The 21467-nt window shown below is 37.5% G+C and overlaps 2 protein-coding genes and 1 long non-coding RNA gene across 5 annotated transcripts in view; 1 reads left to right on the forward strand and 2 right to left on the reverse strand.

Moving 5' to 3' along the window:
• The window catches only part of hoxd3a (homeobox D3a), a 37928-nt gene that overhangs the window by 2352 nt on the left and 14109 nt on the right, over positions 1-21467 (reverse strand). For all 3 annotated transcript variants that reach the window (XM_085986100.1, XM_085986103.1, XM_085986101.1), the window contains exons 3-4: positions 6828-6907; positions 1329-1865 (exon numbers count right to left, since the gene is read on the reverse strand). In XM_085986100.1, coding sequence (XP_085842226.1) covers positions 1329-1812 — 484 coding nt within the window. In that variant the 5' untranslated portion in view covers positions 1813-1865; positions 6828-6907. The remainder of the gene's footprint in view (positions 1-1328; positions 1866-6827; positions 6908-21467) is intronic.
• Positions 8310-12534, forward strand: LOC147120325 (uncharacterized). Its single transcript, XR_015078167.1, has 2 exons — positions 8310-8701; positions 11591-12534. It is a non-coding gene; the product is annotated as an uncharacterized LOC147120325 (long non-coding RNA).
• hoxd4a (homeobox D4a) lies at positions 18260-20404 on the reverse strand. The gene is made up of 2 exons (XM_085986106.1): positions 19678-20404; positions 18260-19256 (listed from the first exon to the last, which is right to left on the reverse strand). Exons 1-2 carry the CDS (start codon positions 20087-20089, stop codon positions 18949-18951), a joined length of 720 nt encoding a protein of 239 aa, XP_085842232.1. The 5' UTR covers positions 20090-20404; the 3' UTR covers positions 18260-18948.

Genomic DNA, 21467 nt, shown 5'->3' on the forward strand with positions numbered 1-21467 from the left:
ATGTAGACCAGTGAGCACAGGGGTGATGGGTAAATGGAAATTGGTGCGAGTTTGGACACGGACAGCCGAGTTTTGGATGACCTCAAGTTTACTTAGGGGAGAATGTGGGAGGCCATCCAGGAGTGGGTTGGAATAGTCAAGTCTAGAGGTAACAAAGGCATGGATGCAGGTCTCAGCAGCAGAGGAGCTGAGGCAGGTGCAAAGATGGGCAATGTTACAGAAGTGGAAATAGGCAGTCTTAGATAGCTGCGGATAAGTGGTCGGAAGCTCATTTTAGGGCCAAATATGACACCAAGGTTGTGAGCAATGTGGTTCAGCCTCAGACAGATGCTAGGGTGAGGAACGGGGTCGGCGGCTAGGGAACGGAGTTTGTGGTGGGGACGGAAGACAATGGCTTCAGTCTTCCCAATATTTAGTTGCAGGAAATTTCTGCCCATCCAGTACTGGATATCGGACAAGCAGTCTGACAATTTACAGGCAATGGAGGGGTCGAGAGAAGTGGTGGTGAGGTAGAGCTGGGTGTTGTCAGTGTACATGTGGAAACAAACATAAATGTTACATTGATTAATTTTAATGAAAATATTTACTTAAAGTATTTAGTTATTCTCATTTAAATTACAGTTGTACCGATTGGTAATACCCAATTAGAATATGAAGGATGGTTCACATTAAAAGCATTTCTATCATATACCATACTTATGTCATATGTGCTCAAACTTCTGCATTTACAGACAATGTGAATGAGCGAAAGGATAAGATGAGATCAAATGCAACCAAATTAATTTATATGTAAAAGCGATACAAGCAAATTCTTGATATGAATGTATTTTATTAGGTTCTGGTCTGTCTATTGCTAAGTCCACAGTAATAAGATGCAATTATTTGGGCTGTCTCCAAGAATTGCATATATTAAGATTTCACCATGTGATGTTTGAGAATCAAAATCCTAATATATGCAATTCTTGGAGATGGCCCAAATAATTGCATCTTATTACTGTGGACTTAACAATAGACAGTAATTTCTGCCAGTCCCCTTTCTCCTGATCAATCCTCCCAGAATATGCCAGTTACTCAACAGGAATGTTTTAATATGTCAACATTATTATCGTGATCACTAAGGATACAGTGGCTTACAATTTATCCCTAAAATGCTGTATGCAATGCCCTGAAAATGTGTAATGATCCCTTTACTCTCCCCAGTCATTGGAAGTAAAATAGAGGGAAATTACTCCCATCTACGTGTGACATTCTTTTGATAAACTTTCTTTCTAATTGTTAAGAGACTAGACGTAGTTTAAAGTTGAAAAATGTGAACTGCTGACGGATACCTGCAACTGTGCAGTTGTTTTTCTGCTTGGCATTTTGACGAGACTCTTTCATCCATGGGAAGATTTGCTTGGTGAGAGTAGCAGCTGGGCTGGCAGAAGAATTTGGAATAGACTTCGTTCTTTTCTGTGTTGAGGTGTTGCTTGCATTGGGTGAGGGTGGTAAAGGAGGTGGCTGCTGTGGCTCATTGATGCTTGGGGGCTGGGCAGTGCCCTGACTGCCACTTGTTCTCATACAGCTGCCATTTATATCGGTGGGCTTATGGTTTGGGGCTCTGGCACTAGATGTCTGAATGGGGCACGTTGAGCTCTGATAATCATTTTCAACAGACGATGGCGGGTAGGCCTGGTGACTGGAGCTGTAGCTGTATACGTTGGACTTTTGGTAAGAGTAACCACCGAATATTCCGGAGTTATCGTAGTAAGTCGTTTTTTGCATCTCGCTATTTCGAAATGACAGGGTCTTGACACCCTTATCGAATAGCATTGACACCTTCGATCACGTGGCACTGTTACACCAATCGCCAGTCTGCAGCAGTCCTAGAGGTTATGAGGCAAAAGACAATAATGGTGAAACATTAGGAACTCATAGTCCAGTGTGTAAAGCATAAAACGGCATTCCAGAAATAAAATTTCATATTACATCGGTTAGCAGAATTTGATTTTCCTTCTTCTGCAAGTCTAAGAATTAGTATTTTACGAGACAATTAGTAAGTTGCTAAAATGTATAATATATTATTTGGCAAATTCTGGAACCTTTTATAATTTTACAAGATGTTTAAGCCTTCCTGAGATCCGAGGAATTAGCTTCAATTTATAAAATCAGCTCTTGAAGTAACTATTTTCAAAACCTGTAGAAAATATTTATAGTTCAAATGATGTATAAATTATTGCTATTGCATTCCACTTCGATGGCTATTGATTAATATTTCAATACATGATGCATTACTCGTCTATTAATATCTATCACAGACAAATGATCCTCTTATAAATACTCTATTTTGATTTTTAACAAATAATAATATAACAGACTTATGAAATGTAATAAACTCCATCATATGAAATATTTCACATCATATGGAAAACAACCAATGTTATACCATGGCTTTATTATTCTAGAGCCTCAAAGCAATAGAAGTCAAAGAACGCTAAATATGTCCCAGTCATGCTTGATATAAGTGAACCTCGGTGGGACACACAGTGCTATTCCAGATGGCTTCACTGATTGAGGCCATTTTTATAATGGTGAGAACCAAAAAAGGCCCCTCTTAAAAAAAGCGAAAATACCATAGTCACAGACGACTTATTTGCCTGCAGCATTTGCTGTGGGTACAGACCGTTTTATTCTGTGATCTAGACAGTGTTACACAGGACATGATGGATCGGACCAGTTCCAAAACCTGAAAAACCAGCGAAGTGTTCCCTCGCCATTGTTGGTTTCTTTTTCTTCAACGTAAGAGAGGTTTGTGTGAAGCGAATCTGCTTCTTTCTGTTACATCTTTCTGCTTTATGACAGAGGATAGGCAGTGTAGTTAAAGTGTAACTAGCACCTATTCAATCTCTTTGTTCTAATTAAAACAGAGAAATAAGCAAGTCAGCATTTTACATCTGCACTCTGCTGCTTACATCGGCTTTAGTTTATGCAGTTGTCGGCAAAATATCACATATTACTGGATAAGATTATCATTTTAGCACATGTATGACTAAAAAAATCATCATACTAAGCTAAATTGAAACAAAAAAATCAGCGAATGAATGTTTATGTTTAGCCTTTACTAACCGTCAACCTTTAAGTCAATAAAGGTTCCATAATATTAGAATCGATTTGAGACAATGAAGGATCAGACTATTGTAACTGTAGCAATAGCTGCTACATACACTATATTACATATCAACTATTGAAACATCCTCTTTTTACAAAATATTTTAGTATATTATATATATATGCTATCTAGATCTTTTCCCACCCTAACACCACTCTGCTGAACAATCCTTAGGTTTCTGAGAATGTATTAGTAAACTAATTGTATTTTATTTCTCGCAATCTCTGGACAGGAGACTTTTTAAAAGTATGTATCTAATGTCGGGAGGAGACCTCCCAACAAGCCGATGTCTGCATGAACTGAGGAGGGCGGCGGCGGGGGGGGGGGGGGGGGGGGGGTGCTCAGCAAAAAGCCAAACCTTTTTGATTGAAGCATGGTACCTTGTTCTCGGAGTTAGGTTGCCCTGAGTTATTTGTTAAACTTGGAGGTTATTGCTGCGACTGGAATTAAATGATCAAAACGCGCATTAAAACAAATCACTATGAAATATATAAACTTGAAACGTTACACGAAAATGATTGGCCGGGGTTTTAAGTTTTAAGTATAATACCTAGTCTGCAAAATCATTTAAATAAAACATATTGCTGTATAAACCATCACAGCCATTGGACGTATGACTTATCTGGCTACTATATCACGTCACAAATAGATTTTCTATTCATTTAGAAAAAGCCTTCAGCCATACAAGACCTGACATTATAATGAAATATGAGGTTTATGATCTGCGGCCTCCAAAGTTGCAGTCAGGCACACGTGCACATCTCAGCTGTTCCTTTAAGAAAAAATGTCATTCAATGTTTTGCTTTCCTGCTCTGTGTTGTTTGTTTCTATGTGTTTCTTTATATTTTGTTTTCTTTTGTTATCCAGCTTTCACTTCCTATCCATGTTCGCCATTTTAGTTTAATAAATTTGGCATTATATTTCTGCCCTTTCCTTGGTTATTTATCTGAAATCTAATTACATTTCTGTTCACCCCCACCCCACCCCCTCTCCCCATCTAATCTGCGTTATGTGTAAGAGATAAGAAAGTAACCCAGTATTATTTACTGCCATGGGGTCTGAACCTTCGCCACTACAGCCAGCCTCCTCGTCTGTAGTGCATTTGAAGGCGCTATCTCCAGAATATCAAAACTAACATTACTGTTAAGGTATTGTGAAAAGGCTGTGGTGAAGCGGCAGATCTGGTTCAGAAACACCAACTGCTTGTGAACTCTGCTTGAACCTCAATCGCAGCCATGGGCCATAAATCATTTGGACAATGGTCAACTGTTTCTGCGTTCATCTTTCAGATCTTTCTTACCTTACATGTTTTCTAAATGCAAGGGTGCATCACCTAATACAAAGATTTGATAAGTAACACCTTGGTATGGGCCATCACTTTTTTTTTGGTGCGTTTTCAAATACATTGTCTGCAATCGTGGGGCCCATGGCCGAAAACTAAAGTAGCGAATTAATAAGTGCGTTTGGTCAATATAAATGGCAAGTCTTACTGCAAAACTGGCGAAAACTGGAAGAGCGAAGGAGGTAACGGTGCCACATGCACCGTGAAAGAATTGAAGTCAACGAGTTCAATTTCCATTGTCCATTGTCGCACGTTTCAAGCATGGTGTACGGGGTTTCTAAAGTTAAACTACTTTAATACAGGCACAAGACAATATCAAAACCACATCATTCGTCACATTTTCCCTATCTATTTACTGTGTGTTATGATCCATTATTTTATCTCACTTGTACTGTTTTATGTATCCAAGGCCAGACCACTGAACGGCAGTTTCTATCGTTTAAACACTGAGCAAATAATCGCTTTCCGTTTTCTTTTAATTTTCAGTCTAATATTAGTAGAGTAGCCTAAGAATTTAAAAGCTATCTATAAAGGTGGGCAGTTCGCTGTTATTAAGAAGCTAGAGCCCTCACAGTGCATATCAATGCACCTGTCAATGTGTGCTACGCAAAATTTATGACTGCTAGTGCTATGGTCGTAAACGCTTCACTACAGAATGAAAAGAAAAACACTTTCCAAAGACTTGCTATCTTCAGAAGTGTAAAACAGCTAGAGCGTAGGAGGAAAGACCAGAAAAAGAATGCACATACTCCGCAAGTTTCTTATCTACGAGGCGTTTCGCCAGCTCTTGCAGGATTTTATATAAGCCATTGAAAGTTGACAGGGAATTTAAAATACGTTTCCGACCACAAGCTCTTCACAGCTAGCAGAACCGCATGGCTCGAGCGGGAGGAACTGGAAATTGTCTTTGATAAGCGCCAGCTGGGAGCCAAATTTGAAATCAAAGGTTTGATTTCAGGTATGAAGTCGGGAGAAAAAGGGGGGGAAATGGGAAAAAAGGTTTTTCTATTCTACTCAGTGTCTGGCGGGCGTGTTCAATGTAATGTTATTAGTTATGTATGCTGAGTTATTTTAAATTGTAACTAATCGTACAATTTCAGAACTTGCTTAATCATACGATATATTTTGTTAAAAATCCTACTCAAATATTTGTTGCCTTCAGCTATCACTCTCCAGAAGAAGCAGATTAATGTTGGGAACTAACAATGTTGATTATGTTTATACTTTGCGGATCAGTTCTGGTAAGGAATCTGGTTGGACATGCACATCTGTTCATATTTCAGCTTGGATCACGCAATTTCTTCCAGATCTGCGGTTGGCTCCTAATCTGTGGACATCTAAGAACTTTGTTTTAAATTGGAATGGTTTGCCTTCTGCTGCATTTCCCCAATGTCCGTGGTACAATAATCCAGGTTTGCAGAGAGAAGCGGCAAGATCCGCATATAAAACCGATATTCAGCCCGATTCAGCATTTAACTTATTTTTAATGAAATTTATTTAATTCTATATACAGTAAGTGGGATAAACACATTCACTGTAGACTGTAAAAGTTACATGAATTGTGCAGTCCCTATCTCCAATTCACAATCTGTCCTTGTCCACAAATATAACTCCAATGTACAACCCGATTAAATTATAAACTAGGCATTTGGTACGAGCAAATGTGTCGGTCTCTTGTCTAAGTGTGATGTGAGTTGCAAAAGAGAAAGGGGTGGAAACTAATATATCAAGTTGAAACTGAGCGGGAAAGATTAAACAATAATGTTTGTAGAACTGGAGTGAAAGTAACGGGAGGGAATATTACAGTTCGAACGAATCACTTTCAACGCTTCATAAATCTTTCCCCTTCTAAAGATTGCAGATTTACCGAAACGCACACAGATTAGCATATTGACTATAAACATACCTTATTCTGTGCATTAAGAGTTGCCATAAAGTGATTAGCTTAACTAAAATGTCATTTCCTCCTGTTTTCAATTTTATTGGTTCTTGTGAAGGCCTTTATGATTTGCAATCCAAACGTGTTAACATGATGCAGACCAAGTTATCAGAATTACCGATTATTTTACAAAAGTAATGGTTCTAGCACACAGTAGAAGCAGATTCACAGGCGGAAAACTCGAGGATAGTCACAAATGAAGAAACCAGGATCACGTCCCTGCGTGTTCAAAGAATGTGTTTCATTTCTGCTCTATGTGTTCTGGTGGTTAAGATATAAAACCTTGAACTAATTCCCCATGGGTAAATCTCAGTTATTTATTAAACACACAAAGTCCAACGGAACACCGAATTCAGTGTTGCTGAAAGCGGAAAGGAGAGAAAAGTGAAACAACTTACCACACACAATGTTTCTATCTGCTTTTCTTTGGCTTGGATTTGGAATCTGTCCGGATTGACCAGAGGCCGCTGGCTTTGTTCTGAAAGAAGAAAATGTAATTAAATACTTTCAAATCTATTAATACTATTTCTCTATATCCTGTATATTTTAGGTCATCTTCCTGGCTGCTATCAAACAAAGAAAGGAAAAGAACTTGCAACAGGCCGTGCAGATTCACTTTTGTTTTTACACAACGTATTGGCTTTATTATTTACATTAAAAATGTGTGGAAAAAAACCAATGTTTCCTTGTGGGCTTTAATCCAATAACTATGGCATTTGACATTTAAATTAAAAAAAAATACTAGACATCATTTTATTTCCTCCAGAAATTAGAAACACGATGTTACTGAATAGCAATGTTGTGTGCTTAATGAATGCGAGCCGCATTGTCAATGAATTCAAAAAACAACGAAAGAACGGGTTAAATAGCTTTCATTCTGGTAATGATTAGAATACGTAATTTGGCTACTTTTGGAAGTATTTGACAAAGAATGCCTCCCGATAATTTGAATACACAATAACAAATCATTTATTTCAAGCTATTTTCATAATTCAAATTGTTATTGCGGTAACATAAATCTATCAATAGCACCGAGCATTTCATATCGAAACTCTCATTTAAAGTGCCAGAAATGTGCCTCGAGGGTGGACTTATTACCCAATGAGCATGATATTTTGGGGCCTACTGCACTTGGTATGAAAATACATCGTTCTATGGTGGCCTTTTAATGGAAGCTGGGTCTGAACGGAGCATTAAATAAGAACCACAATTTTATATCATGCAGCCTTTTGGTTTCCTCGAACCTGCTCCAAACCACTATCTGTAAACTGACACTATCAACATTCTTCTTTATAAAAATATAAATATTTATTTCTTTTCTCGTTGATGTTTAAATATATGCGTTTAAGGAAAACCTACCACTGTTGTCGAACATTTTGAAACAAGCCAACATAACAATACAAATATGGAGGTTTGCAAGAAAGAGCCTGGCGCCATGTATAAAACTCATGAATAATGTATTATATTGACAGGCGGTTGGTTATGCTTTGTCATTGGGATACCAAACATCACGTATTATTTTATATCGATTAGGCATGATCATAATACGCGCAATAAACAGCTTGGTTATACAAAAAGTAACTAAAATGCAATAATACAGCATCGCTGGAGCCTCTAAACAGGCTCCGAACTCCAAATCAATGTGGAAGAGGCGAACGCAAGCTGAAGTCGCGCATAAACTGTATTTTAGTAAATTTTATATCAATTCAAAACACATGCTTAAAATTTGGAAACACATTTAAGAAAAACAGCAACAGTGGCAGATCAAATGCACAAAGAAATCGCGGTCATTAGCTGACAATATGTAAGAGTCATAAGCCTTTGAAATGACCTTTGGCTTGTACAGCAATAACTCACCACTTAATGAACAACCAACGGAAGCGCCTCCACTACCTCACAATACAGCCCAGCACATAACTTCACCATGGCTTTTCTATCCCTCTTTAATCCCACTAAGGCGCAGCACTTTACAAACTAGTCTCACCAACTTGTGTCGATATAATTTGAAGTTGGAAGAGGATTCAAATCACAGTCGGCAAGGCATCAGGTCCTCGGTCCAATGCCTCCCACCATAATGTGTGTAATGTATTCACGTGGCCATACGTCAATTGAAAAGCTTTTATTTCTCTGTAATCACTGGAAGTAAGTAAAGTATTTGCAGGGTAAAGTCGCTACGTTCCAAGGAAAGCGAGTACAGTCGACAAGCTTTAAACACTTGGTTGCTTTCAAGCTGTTATTGATAACTTAAGTGTGCTCAGCTATGATCTGGACGGTAAGTTTTGAAACATCTTGCTTATTAATTTCGCAGCAGTGTAAGGGAGCTCTCATATTACCACCCTAAACACGTATAAGCAGACTAACCGTTAGCAGAATGAATACGTCGAAAAGTTTTGAAAACTTTCTTTGTCACTTTCCTAAATTGCTAAACTGAGTTGGCAGAAAAACTTGGGAATGATTACGTGTTTATTACTTTTACTGTCTACCAGAGCATAATGGAGCAGGGTCTGTCTATCTGTCCAAGGCGGTTACTGTACGTGGTGCCTTAAAAGTTTTGACTTTATTCAGAGATGAAAAGTTTTAAAGCCACACTATCAAGCGAATGTTGCGAGTTACCATGACGTGAGCTGTAGAGAGGTTTATTGAAATTTTAGGTGAAGTTATAAGTGAGTGGCCCCATCGAGCAAAATGAAATGCTACTCACAGTAATTGGATTCAGCTGACTAACATGGCAGCCCAGCAGCTTCGAGGCATGCAGCAATGAAAAATGTTCGACTCAAAAGTTTTTACCGAGCAAAGCACATATGCACGTTGCGAAACAACTTTTATACCTGTGGACATTCTGAGAAAATGTCCAAATACACATACACACACATGGATTTGGACAATTTACGTGTACAAATTTTCATTAAGAAAAAACGAAACTTCCTCTATTATTAACAATAAAATTACAACGAATAATACTATAGTTCTATTGGCTTTAAAAATGGAATTAAAAAAAGCAACTTCAATCACACTCCCGATCCTATTTTCTATCTACATCAGACCTACATCTTATATACTGTAATGACATTAAGATATTATGTCTAAACGTAGGAATTATAAGGCGTTTTGTGTTTTAAAATTGGAACATAATACAGTTGTATTCGGGATAGCAATTAATAAAAGTAAGTGAACGCGTTTCTGGTACTGGAAAAGAAATAACTAAGTTAACATTTAACATTTAAATTCCACTGGAACGTCGCCTAGACACCAGGAAATATGATTAAAACAGGATGATTTTGTTTCTGAGCATCTACACAAGCTGGTTAATAGTGAAGGGCATAACTACAAGAATATTGAATTTAATCTATTCTCGAGACTATCTTCTGACACGATTATTATGAGTTAAAATAATATTCGATATTTTATATTTAATATATTTAAAAATACGGATATACTGAGTTCCTAGAAATTCACAAATTGTTTTCCTTGACCGACAATAACATTAATTGAGAAATAATTTATACAGGCTGCTGCAATAACTTTAGCCCGCAATATATTTCTGAAGCGCATAAATCAAAGAAGACTGCAGCCTGACGATAAGCTAGAGACAACAAATTAATGTGATTTACGATCTAAGTTTGCTAGTGACAGTTTGAAAAGTTCCCTGGGTTTCTATGCCTTTTTATTTCGTTTTCCTTTTACATAAAACCGCAGAATCAGCTAAAATACAGCCACAAGACAAATCTGGGACTGCTCTGGTTTGTCTGATCTAACCTTTCTCAAATTGCGCACTTTCGTGAAACAGCAAGATGTTCTTTATAAATCGCCATTCTTTGCTACAAAATCATTTTTCTGATCTGCTGCTGAAATGGAAACAATACACTAGTTTGTATCAGAATTTCATACAATTTGGCATGAAAAATATGCTCTCTTGCTGAAGGCATTATGCAAACCTACTGCTAAAGGTTGCATTTTATCATACGATTGCTTACCTGTGTGTCAATTTATCATAAATCTGTGCTTCTCAAACTCAATCTCTTAGCCTGCAGCTGCGAATAATATCCTCTGCCGTTTGTCTGCAGACAATGCTGTCTTAAACCAGATCTTGCGGTTTTACAGACATTTCGATACCAAATGCAGACGGTATTCCCGATAGAAATGGCTTCAGTCTCAGGGATAACTACCAATAAAAACGGCGTACAGAGATGCTTTAGCTTTAAATCTAAATCGAGACTTTATAATCGAACATCCAACGAGGAAGTGGTATTTATAAACCGGTAGGTATTCCTTTAAAAAGTTGCAATTTATGAATTTTATAGTGCAACGGATACCTTTTATAATCAGAAAATATAGGCGCTGCCTTAAGATACAGGCATATTTGTTCACGTGATCTGTGTTACCAGATTGTTCTGATTGAGCCAGTAAGTTGAGCCAGCGCTACCTCACTAACATCTCTTTAATATGGATTGTTTGGGGCTTTGAGTCACTTCTTACATTAACACTAATGGGGAGCTGAGTGAAAATTAAATATTCTGTGCTGTACTTGAAAAAGCATTGTGAGATTAGACTTCACTGGTACCGGCTTTCAGAACAGTACCACGTTTACTAATCTGAACAATAGATTTGTATTTTATTGCTATTTCACAGCTTCTAGGGTTGTATATTGTATATCATCATTCCTCGCGGTGTGTTGAGTTAATTATTACACTCATTTATTTAATAAAACTAAAGAAGTATTATTTTTGTAGAATCAGATTTGTAGATATGTATAACTAAGGCGACGAATTTATATAAAATACTTAATTCGGTTTAAAATATTTTAGTATTTTCCAAACCAGATATATCAATTGGCCTCAAAACCAACACAAAAGCTTCGAATAAAACGACGAATTCTGCATTGGAACAACAACAAGCATATATTTAGGTTAAATATTGTGGAGTGATCACATTAAAATACGCGAATGAATTGGACTTTTTCTTTATCCTGATTAGAATTTGAACCAGTTGAGAGGCGCCGTTAGAAATATAGAATTCTGCAACAGATAAGACTTCCGTGAAACTCAATCTCCCCTCTTTTCTGGGATGGCAAATTAATCATCGTTCGTAACTGTAGTTTTATGTAGTGAAATTGATGTCTGTGTGCTAGGAATTCATGTGGGATTTTCCCTTTCTCTTTCAGGTGAAGCAATTTAAATCACAGGAACCAGTGGCAACTTCTAGTTATACAAATGTATCACAAAACCGGGCGTTGGATATTGGTTCATTCTGTCTCCGTTCTTATTTTGTTTTTTCCCGCAATTGCTTTGTTGAAATACGACGTTTTTAGTTATGGAAAATTAATTTTCAGTTGCATTCTATCGAATTGCTTAATATTTCTGTAAAATGCTACTTCAAACTGTTTTTAATATCTGAAACATTTGTCTGTAATTTAATAGCAATAAAAAACATTTCTATTGACAGTAATGCATGACCTTATTGCACCTAGCGCTGGCTTAATGCAACATTTATCTAAATTACTTTACCCTTTGTGGCTCTGTATGGTCGTTATAGAAATATTGCTTTGCAATTACTGCATTATAAATTATTTAAAAAAACAGTTACATCTCACTGTTCAGCTAAAGCATTACGTTCGTTCAAAAACTATGTTGAGTAAGTTCGAATCTCTGCCTACTGATGATTGTGTTATGGGATTTTGTAAAGAGAATAAATCTTTTGTGTGGTTTAATGTATCCATATTTGTGACTTTGAAGTAGTTCCTGTTAAAATATTGTTGATCCCAAAAGTGTAAATATACCATTTTATTACGGCAAGTTATGCCTTCGCTGATAATTTTATGAGGAGTGTAAGATGAAGCAACTACGTGCTAATGCTTGCCACTGTGGGAACTCGGCTTTACGGGGAATATAATCAAATAGGGATCCGAAGACGTCTTCGACCGCAGCATATGTTCATAGAGCAATAAAAGGGAGAGATTTACAATCTTCGCCTGGCCTCGGCAGCCTTGCACCCTTTCAGGAATTACTAGTAGTGATTTATAGCAGGGTTGGAAATTGTTGACCCCCCACACCATAATACTTTATTTCGATTTAATGAAAAAGTTGTAATTAAAGCGTTTTCATTGATTCTTGTCTGCCTGGTTCTTTGCTGGATTAGAATTTAACGGTAGATGATACTGAGTTGAAGTGAGAGTCGGAAAAATAGCAACTTGGCGCCACAACCGCAGCTTTGTCATCAGTAAAACAGCGCTGCATTTGTCATCGGCGAATAACTGAATTAATAGGTTATTGTTTTAATGCATAATTTATTAAAAAAGGAAACGAACGTCGACTTTACACACGTGACGACAGCACATATTCAATTTCCAGAAGTGTTCTGTGACAAAAGCAACGGAAGCAATAAATGCCGAGGTTCATATTGTAAAATATCTCCAACCAACTTAATAAAATCCTTTTTCAAAGACATCTGTATTTACCACAGTAATTTATACAGTTTAATTACACCTTTAGAGAGAGGTTTAGGAACAGAGCTGTCATGATATGCCACTAAAACCCTACACTGTAATTTACAGTTATTGAAGAATATTTATTGGTTTATAATGCTATTACACTCTTTGCTACTTCAATTATGATGCTTTTGGAATGCAGAGTCCTCACCCTTTTCTTTACAATAAGGTTTTACATTCCTGTTCAATGTTACAAATGAAAATGTTTACTGACCATTTGCTTTTAATTTTTGCCCTAATAATAAAACTTTTGCACATCACTGTAAAAATGCCAATAATAAAGAGCCAGATCATGCTTGCACTTTACTGCATTGTGTTATCTATAATGTATATGTGAGGCATTCTTTAATACGGTTCCCTAGTATTGTCGCACTAACATAGATTCAGCAAATCAGAATTGTGTCATTTCATTACCTTATAAAATGTACCAATAGTGAAAATACAGCGTGTTCTTGTTCTGGGCACCAATCTCTAGCATGTATTCTTTAAATGAGTCAAACACACACTTCTAGTTATGTGGATACTCATTTAACCGACTACTGTAGGAAATAAATACTCATTTACTGTAAAAAAAAACTCTGTAGGTTCAAAGGAGTCATTTATTCCATCTTTTAAAGCAAAACATCGACTAAAAAAATAAAGCACCAAACGCCCATGAATATATTTTCTGTATACGTAAGTACCTGCAATTGTTCTGCGTGAATCTCATTTACAGACTTTCCATTACGTCTCAAAGAAAACAAAATATATGACTCGTGGTATTCAACATAAGCTCAGGCCTCTATTTCGCTGTGTGCAAATAGGCAGCAGATGCCATGACAGCCGGCATTGTTTGCAATAAAGCACAACTAAACCGTAAAATCTACGCCATTTCATGACACACAACTACGCCTTAATAATAATCCCATCGCAGTCTTACTAACGTTTACCCCCCACCTCCAAAATGCAGCCGGTACAATTTTTTTGCAGCTGAAGTTTATCATAGTTGCTCCAAAATGTTAAAGCTAATCCGAAAAGAAGGTCAGTATATCTGCCTACTACAACTTATGACTGTCGCCTGGTAGCACATAGTAAGAAGCAAAGGGCGCTATTCATCAAATATATATGACAGTTACATTCATTTGCTATCTTACCAGAAACAAAACTAAAATTGTTTACCTACCAAGCTTCCATTTTTCAGTTTCTGGCAACGAACTACAACAGCAAAGTGTGATAGCGGACCATTTGTATATAATATTCTTGGGATCTGTTCACTTTTCAAGTGTGATAGAGTCCTTTGCTTGGCCGATTAATGACGACGCCGTGTTTCTTTCGGGACGTACTGCATTAATTATTTAGTAAATCACGTGGCCGAATCAAATATAAAAGGATACATAGAATCTCACCACCTCTTCTGGACATAATCATAAAATGTAAAAGTCTTTATCATTTGAGAAATATTAGGTTGGTAAATATGTTTTAAAATTCTAAAGGGGAAAGACTAACAAATATGGCTGTTTAGAAGCGTTGGGCTGCATCAGCTTTTGTCCCACTTTGAATGACCAGCCTATGGCATGGTCGTATTGACTCTTTGCCTTCCTTTCAGCTGTTTCTCTTTCCAGACTAGAAGCGAAGTAACGGGGCGATATATATACAAGAATAAAAAGACAGTGAACATTACTCGTTTAAGTTTAAGTTTGTTAAAACCCATTCAATTAAACCAAATATTAAGATTGTTTCATATTTAAGAAGGTCAAATAATTAAAGGTGGGACATTTTATGTATGTATTAACCCCTTGGATGCGCATAGACATAATTACATGCGTGTACAGTAAGTACACATATACATTATCGCATACACACATTATGTATATATAAACACTCATACATACATACATCTATACATATATACGAGCACATCCACACGTATACACATGCATACACACATATGTACATATATGCATACACACAAAAACATGCGGGTATAGAAAAAATACTTCTATGCATACAAACTGTGCACAGCTAGATATAGGGTTATATGTGGTTGTGGGAGCTGTGCTATGCGGCCATAGATATAAATATGCAAGTTGATTGATTGTGATTGAGATCATATGTGACGTTATGAATTTTGAATGATATAACAGTTCAGAAATCATGATGTTGTTGACTTTTATGTTCTATAGTTCTCATGTTTGTGTATTCGATATTTATATGACAAATGATATAGTGAAAGAACCTGAAAATAATTAAGCTTCTAAATTTAAAACATTTGAATTATAAATTGTAACCAGTGCCTACACTAATACGTGTGGCTGCATAGGTTAAATATTGATAAATTACTTGGCTAAATGAATGTGAGACGTTATCAATTGACCTTGGTGGTAACTGCGGTTAAAAGTAGGCTGCTTTTCAAGGAGATAGGTGTTGCACAAAAGTCAAAGTCAGATACTGCTTGCAGCCTCTTTTAACATATATATGTTCACACAATTTAGATTGTATCTTAGAAAAGACAGCACATGCTGCTGATTAATTATTACTTATTCTAGTTGTTTGCGTACATTGGGTCTCAGTTTCAGATTTAGACTGCTTTACGAAAATATTTAAAAAGTTCGTTTAGTTTCACTTTTTCTGCGTAGTCATAAAACAAAAAGGGGGCTCCATTGTACTCAACCTTCATAGAAGACGATGCAGATTTTTTTAGGGGGTGGGGTGGTTATGAGTTATAGCTTAGCATTAACACGGGCCAGACCGAAACACCTACACAATAGGGTGCTGTGTCCACTCGGTGTCGAAATGTGTCTTCTTTAATTAAAAAATGAATAATGACGAAATTATGCGGACTTTATCCATAATATGGATGCAACGGTGCTTGAGAATAGAATTATTTACAACTGCAAAACTCGAAATCTTTTATTTTGGAATATTCATTGTTTTGTTGGGTATTTTACCATCGAATTTCGGTGGCATGAATAGGTTTCAATTCTGGATTGATAAACAACATGTATTATTATTCTATACAAACGTCAACCGTTGTAACATGATTTCGAGTATTTTAAGCATATAAATAAATGTGGCAAAACTATATTTTATGGCCAATTTGTGCAGAAAGAATTTAGTGGGGATCTTAATGCAAATGTTGAAAGATGAATGCCTGTGAGTGTTTCTGAACGTTTCCTTTATTCAAGCAGCAAAGAAAGGGAAGCGGGAGCACATTGAGTTGAAAATGAGCAAAGTTTGAAGCCGAGTAAATCAACAACTTCTATGTTCTGTCATCAGAGATAAAGTGTAAAAGTGCGGGGACCGGGGAAAAGTGGAGCTTGGTGACGCCACGCATTCTACAAAAATCCGCATCTCTTGCAAATGGATGCAGAAGTTGCCACATGCAGAAATTGGAGTAGTTCATACGTGAGAACCTATTTCAACTGGCTTTAACTAGATGGTGTCTGTGTTAAAACACATAGAAAAGGCGAAGGGTAGGATTTAGTCCAAAAGGTCAAGGGTTTAGAGGTCAGTCCTCCAGGCTGAAATACAGCTAATCGAATAGAAAATTTGTCCTCTTGGTGAACCTGTTTCTACAGTTTAGCCGAACTTCAGTAAAATACCTTTTCAGCTTCTCAACATGAAGGCGTCAGAAAAGGACATCTTTGCTACGCGTGAACCTTAGCGTTTTGTACTGGAGACAATGATTTAAATGGTATAGAGAATATCACTCATTTATAATATCAAGACGTGGATATATTATAGTAATGTCATGTGCAAGTCTGAGAACTACATGGCTTACCCTATAAAGAACAAAGAATCGTGGAATTCGCCTTTTCAAACAGACCATGTCCAGCTAAGCCAGCTGCAAGCTTGCAGGGCAGGGAAGGGACAGGAAAAAGAGCTGCACCGCCAACTTACTTTTGTTACTGAATGCTGCAAAAACGGGTTGAACATCGAAATTCCTGGGAAATAAATTTTCTTAACTTCTTGTATCTTGACGGGATGTTGGCATTGCCATCTAAATTGCTGTGTGATTGCAAATAATGATTTCCTGAGTGTTGGTTTGGCTCGGTTTCCTTTTAGTGGATTAGATAGAACATTAACACGAACCCCTCCGGACTTTTTCCCTTTGCATTCATTTTCTACCAATAGCTTTAATTATTTTGAGGCAATATTTTGGATACACGTCATCTTTTTATAAAACTCTAATTTTGCAGGTGAAAGAAATAAAACGGCCTAAATTTAATACTCCTATTTAGTTCGTGGTTTTAAAAATGCGTGGGCCGATAACCGTCAATTGTAATCACACAATTAAATACAACATCGTTCCCCAATCTTTGCTTTCATGTCTATCATAAATTAGGGGAAAGCGCTTCATGGTGAGGAGGCTGTACTTCCAAAGATTGGCTATTTCCTCAAAAAACGCACATTAAATGAACCCAGAAAGGCTTTGTGAGAATTACATTTATAATTATATATTTAGTTTATGGGGTTAACAGTATCATGGAAACAGTAAGTCGGTATGTTGTAATATCTATTTAGCTCTTCCTTTGTAACACAACGGGGACTTTATTCCGTTTAAAACATCTGGATATCCTGCAATGAATGACCGTTTTAAAGCTTTGCATAAAGGAACTGAGTGCGAAATCTCCATTACATACCAATGTGCCACTGATTGATATCGTGAGAATGTTGGCACAGCACATAGAATCTTGTATTTCAGGAAGTTCTGACTCGTTTTGTCTGGTTGTAACATAACATTAGCTTCCTTAAAACTGCCAGAAACAAGAATCTTCAGCAATTTGTGTTTAGGTGTAAATTACCTAATTGAAGAGACTCTCGGCTATTGTCCTTGCCCCTCTAAATCAACCACCAGTGTGTCTTTACAGATTAATAGGTTGGAAAAACGAAAAGGGCTCTTCACAAAACAAAATATACACTGTGTAGACCGTTTTCTGTTTCTAAACTGTGCACCGTGTCGTATTGTTGTTCGCTCATCCGTTCTGGAAAAAATCGAAAGGAAACACATTCCCACTTGTAATACTAAACGTTCACAGATTGGTGTAACCAGCTTACTCATTTATCAACCAACAAACCGAGAAACAGAGTTTAACAAGCGCCCTGAACACAAAGTACTTTTGCAATATTCCACTAAGCACATTTCTCTTTCAGAAATCTTGCTTTAGACAACGTCGGTTGCTGTCTTCGGATATTTGATATTGAACAGCAGATCACTGGATTTTTGGAAATTTGCATTCTTACAGAAAACGATGATATGTAGGGTCTCTTTTCATGGCATTTGTTCACGACAGCATCGCAACATGAGCTGTAGTCATATATAAGAATATACATACCAGATACCAAAAAGGAAAACTACTCACGCTATTCAGCTTGTTACTACTAAATTTATTTTTGAACTTTAGTAGTGCGCACGAATTTTGGTATCGTTCTTGAACATAAAAACGAATGCAATCTTGCATTGTAGACTTGTAACAATAATCCATCCAGCAGCACAATTACAAATACCATTTTCTCATTTTAAATAAAGAAACCACAAAACACTGTCTAATTCCTGATCACTATAAATCTCGAATATCAACACAATATACACAAAGAGATGGAATCGCAAAAATACACATTACAAGCAAAAATAGTTGTGGAAATAAGAAATCCCCACAACAAATCACTCAGCCTTCATTATAAAATAAAAAGACCATGAACAAGCGTCGCAGCCTTTCATTTTCATGCTAGCAGACTACACATGTACCTGGAGTGTACACCTCACCATGTCTTCACGACTTAGTGCCTCGTACTTGTTAAGGTTACTAAGGTGTGCTGTATGGTAAGAATAGCCACTGACTAGATTTGCAATCGTTTCAGCTGCAGCTAAGGTGACTTACTCCTTTTTGTTTCATTTCCTACATTTAAGAACAAGGTGACGGCATAAGATAAGGTCCCTTCAATGCCATGAAAAATCAGCAGGAAAGCACCTACAAGCCATGTTATCGGTACATGCAATTTCTGCCTGGAAATGTCTCATTATATACACTTAAAGAGCCACATAAGATTTCCTTCTATAAACTTGTGAGGTCTGTTTGTTGGTCCTTGGAAACAGTTTGTGACTGTTGATTGGAAGCAGAAGAACTAGACGATCTGGTCTTAGTGTTGGGCAGTTTGTGATCTTTTTTCCACTTCATTCTTCTGTTCTGAAACCAAATTTTGATCTGGCGTTCGGAAAGACATAAAGTGTGGGCTATTTCAATACGACGTCGTCTTGTCAGATACCTGTTAAAATGGAATTCCTTTTCCAGTTCTAAAACCTGCTGCCTTGTGTAGGCAGTTCGTGAACGTTTTGGTTCCCCTCCAGTGTAATTAGGATTCACTGAAAAACAAAACAATTCAAAAACCATTCAAATCTGAACCTAAAGTTTGTCAGCCGTTTCCACTGTGCAGCCCTAAAAGCAACGTCTGCTGTTACACTGCACTGTAACAGTACCCCTGGTAAGAAGTTCAAATATATATTATTACTAAGGACCACTTTAAAGTTCTTTCCGAATCGGAGATATAACATGTCCCTGTTACTCTCAGGCTCGAGTTTTCACATGGAGCCAGCCACATGGCCAGCGGCCTATTTCCTCAGCAATAAAAATTTATGATGGGTGTAATTGCCGGTCTTTTTAAAAACCGCTCATAAATCCTCCTTTGAAGGAGTTATTTACGGTAGACCGATACCAATGGGTCACAAATATTTGCCAGGGGTGGCGATGCAGGGGGGTGGGGGGACACCAAAAAGTGGACCTTACCCGTGTTAACGTGGATTTTCTTCATCCAAGGATAAACCACTGCTGGCTGTTTGGTTGCTGTGCCGTTTTGGTTCTTTGCATTATGTTGCTGCTGGCTGCAAGGCCGGGCTATGGACACTTGGAGCGGTGCAACGGGCTCCCCCTGCCCTGTGAGGTGGTTCTCAGGAGCGGGCTGTGCCTGCACATGACCCCTCTGCTGCACTGGAGAGCCCCGAGCGTTGCTGCAGCTGTACGACTGGCCGCTGTAGTTTGACCGTGGATAGATTCCTTGGTGCTGAAAATCGGAGTCCTGCGACTGGCTGTAATACTCTGAGCATTGGTCAGGTATGTAGTTATTTTGCGAGTATTCCTCGCAAGGAGGAAATTTGGGATCCACATATTTAGAGTTCATCAAATACGAACTCATGGTCATTAATTTCTGAAGGTGGAAAATACTAATTTTTCTCGAGTTGTCTTTTTTCCCGTTCCATAAAGCCCTCCTACTTGCTGTCAACTGAATAAAGTTAGTCACCCATGTGACTGTACGAGCCAATGGCAGGGTCGGGCCCGATTCCCGGATAAGGAAACAGCTAATGACAATTTTTTACAAACTTCGTCCAGAAAACCATGATTTAAAAAATAAAATAAAAACGGCAACGTCTTTAATTTTTTCCAGAGGTCACTAAATATTCGAATTAGTTTCCGGAAAATGAGTATAATAGCGGTTTCCATTTGGAGAGAATAATGATCACTCACTGAGCGCTCGAATATTGCCCAGGTAATTTGCTCTTTTGTCCAAAGAGAATTTTCCACCATTCCTTGCCGCTTTTCACATAAATCAAGGCTAGAGAAGGCATTCGGCCTGTTTGTATGTTTTTGTTGTTGTTTTCGCCCGAGAGCAGTATGACAATAGCGAGGGTACTTGGAGAGACGGCTGGCAATCCAACGTACGCAGGGTGACAAAGGAAGTATCCCGTTAGCCACAAAAAGGAATAACGGAGCTGAGGAAAATAATTACAGCCATTACAGATGCAGAAAGGTCTTTTGGACAAAGTTATTCAAAGGCAAACATGGTCTACTCCCGATAAAGTCAGAACAAGGCATTCAGGGTCACACAGAGCACTTTACACGTGTTGCTTAAGGACATTGTAAGGTCAAAAATACTTTGCTCTGAAAGTTCAATAATTTGGAAGAGTAGAATATAAGTTTTATATCTGTTGGCCTTGCCTCTCATTTGCAAACGTTTATGTTCCAATCTCTTCACAATTCGTTTTCCTCTTCTCAGATCTTACCACCTATTATCTCTTTAAACTAACGCAATAACGCATTTCTAACTCTTTTATCTGTAACATGTACAATTCGGTTTGTAAGTTTCGAGCAAAGACGTTATCTAGTTCGATTTAATTCAGAAGCAACGTAAGTTGGTCAAACGCGGTACAAAACCGTAAGCCAATCTTTGTAGATAATTTATCGCCATCGCCATGGAAACAGGCAGCATTCAGAAAGAAATACTTAAGTTTCAGTAATCTTATATTTCCGGAGAGTAAATCCAGAAGTTTCGAAACGACTACATTCTCACTACTGCTCAGTAAATCAACACGTTAAGCATCATATTTAGATTGCAAAGGATAGCTGAAATAAGCCATTCAATTCTGAGCGGCGGGATTTAAAAGTCTTCTGCTCAATAATGAAGACTGGATTCAAAATAAAAACAGGCCATTCCTCAGCAAATCATTGAGTGTTACTTAGAACTAAATCAGTCTAAGCTGTAAAAGCCACGAAGAGCAAATTGCTGATTTTCGTAGTGTTGG

This window comes from Somniosus microcephalus, chromosome 4 (assembly GCF_052327205.1).
Source record: "Somniosus microcephalus isolate GS21.2 chromosome 4, FLI_Smic_1.0, whole genome shotgun sequence".
Lineage (NCBI taxonomy): Eukaryota > Metazoa > Chordata > Chondrichthyes > Squaliformes > Somniosidae > Somniosus > Somniosus microcephalus.

Bases quoted from the DNA above. Each gene is read 5' to 3' on its own strand.
- hoxd4a (XM_085986106.1), bottom strand. From the start codon at position 20,089: ATGACCATGAGTTCGTATTTGATGAACTCTAAATATGTGGATCCCAAA. The intron at 19,257-19,677 runs GTAAGGTCCACT...TTTGTTTTTCAG, and splicing joins GAAAATCCACGTTAACACGG to TGAATCCTAATTACACTGGA.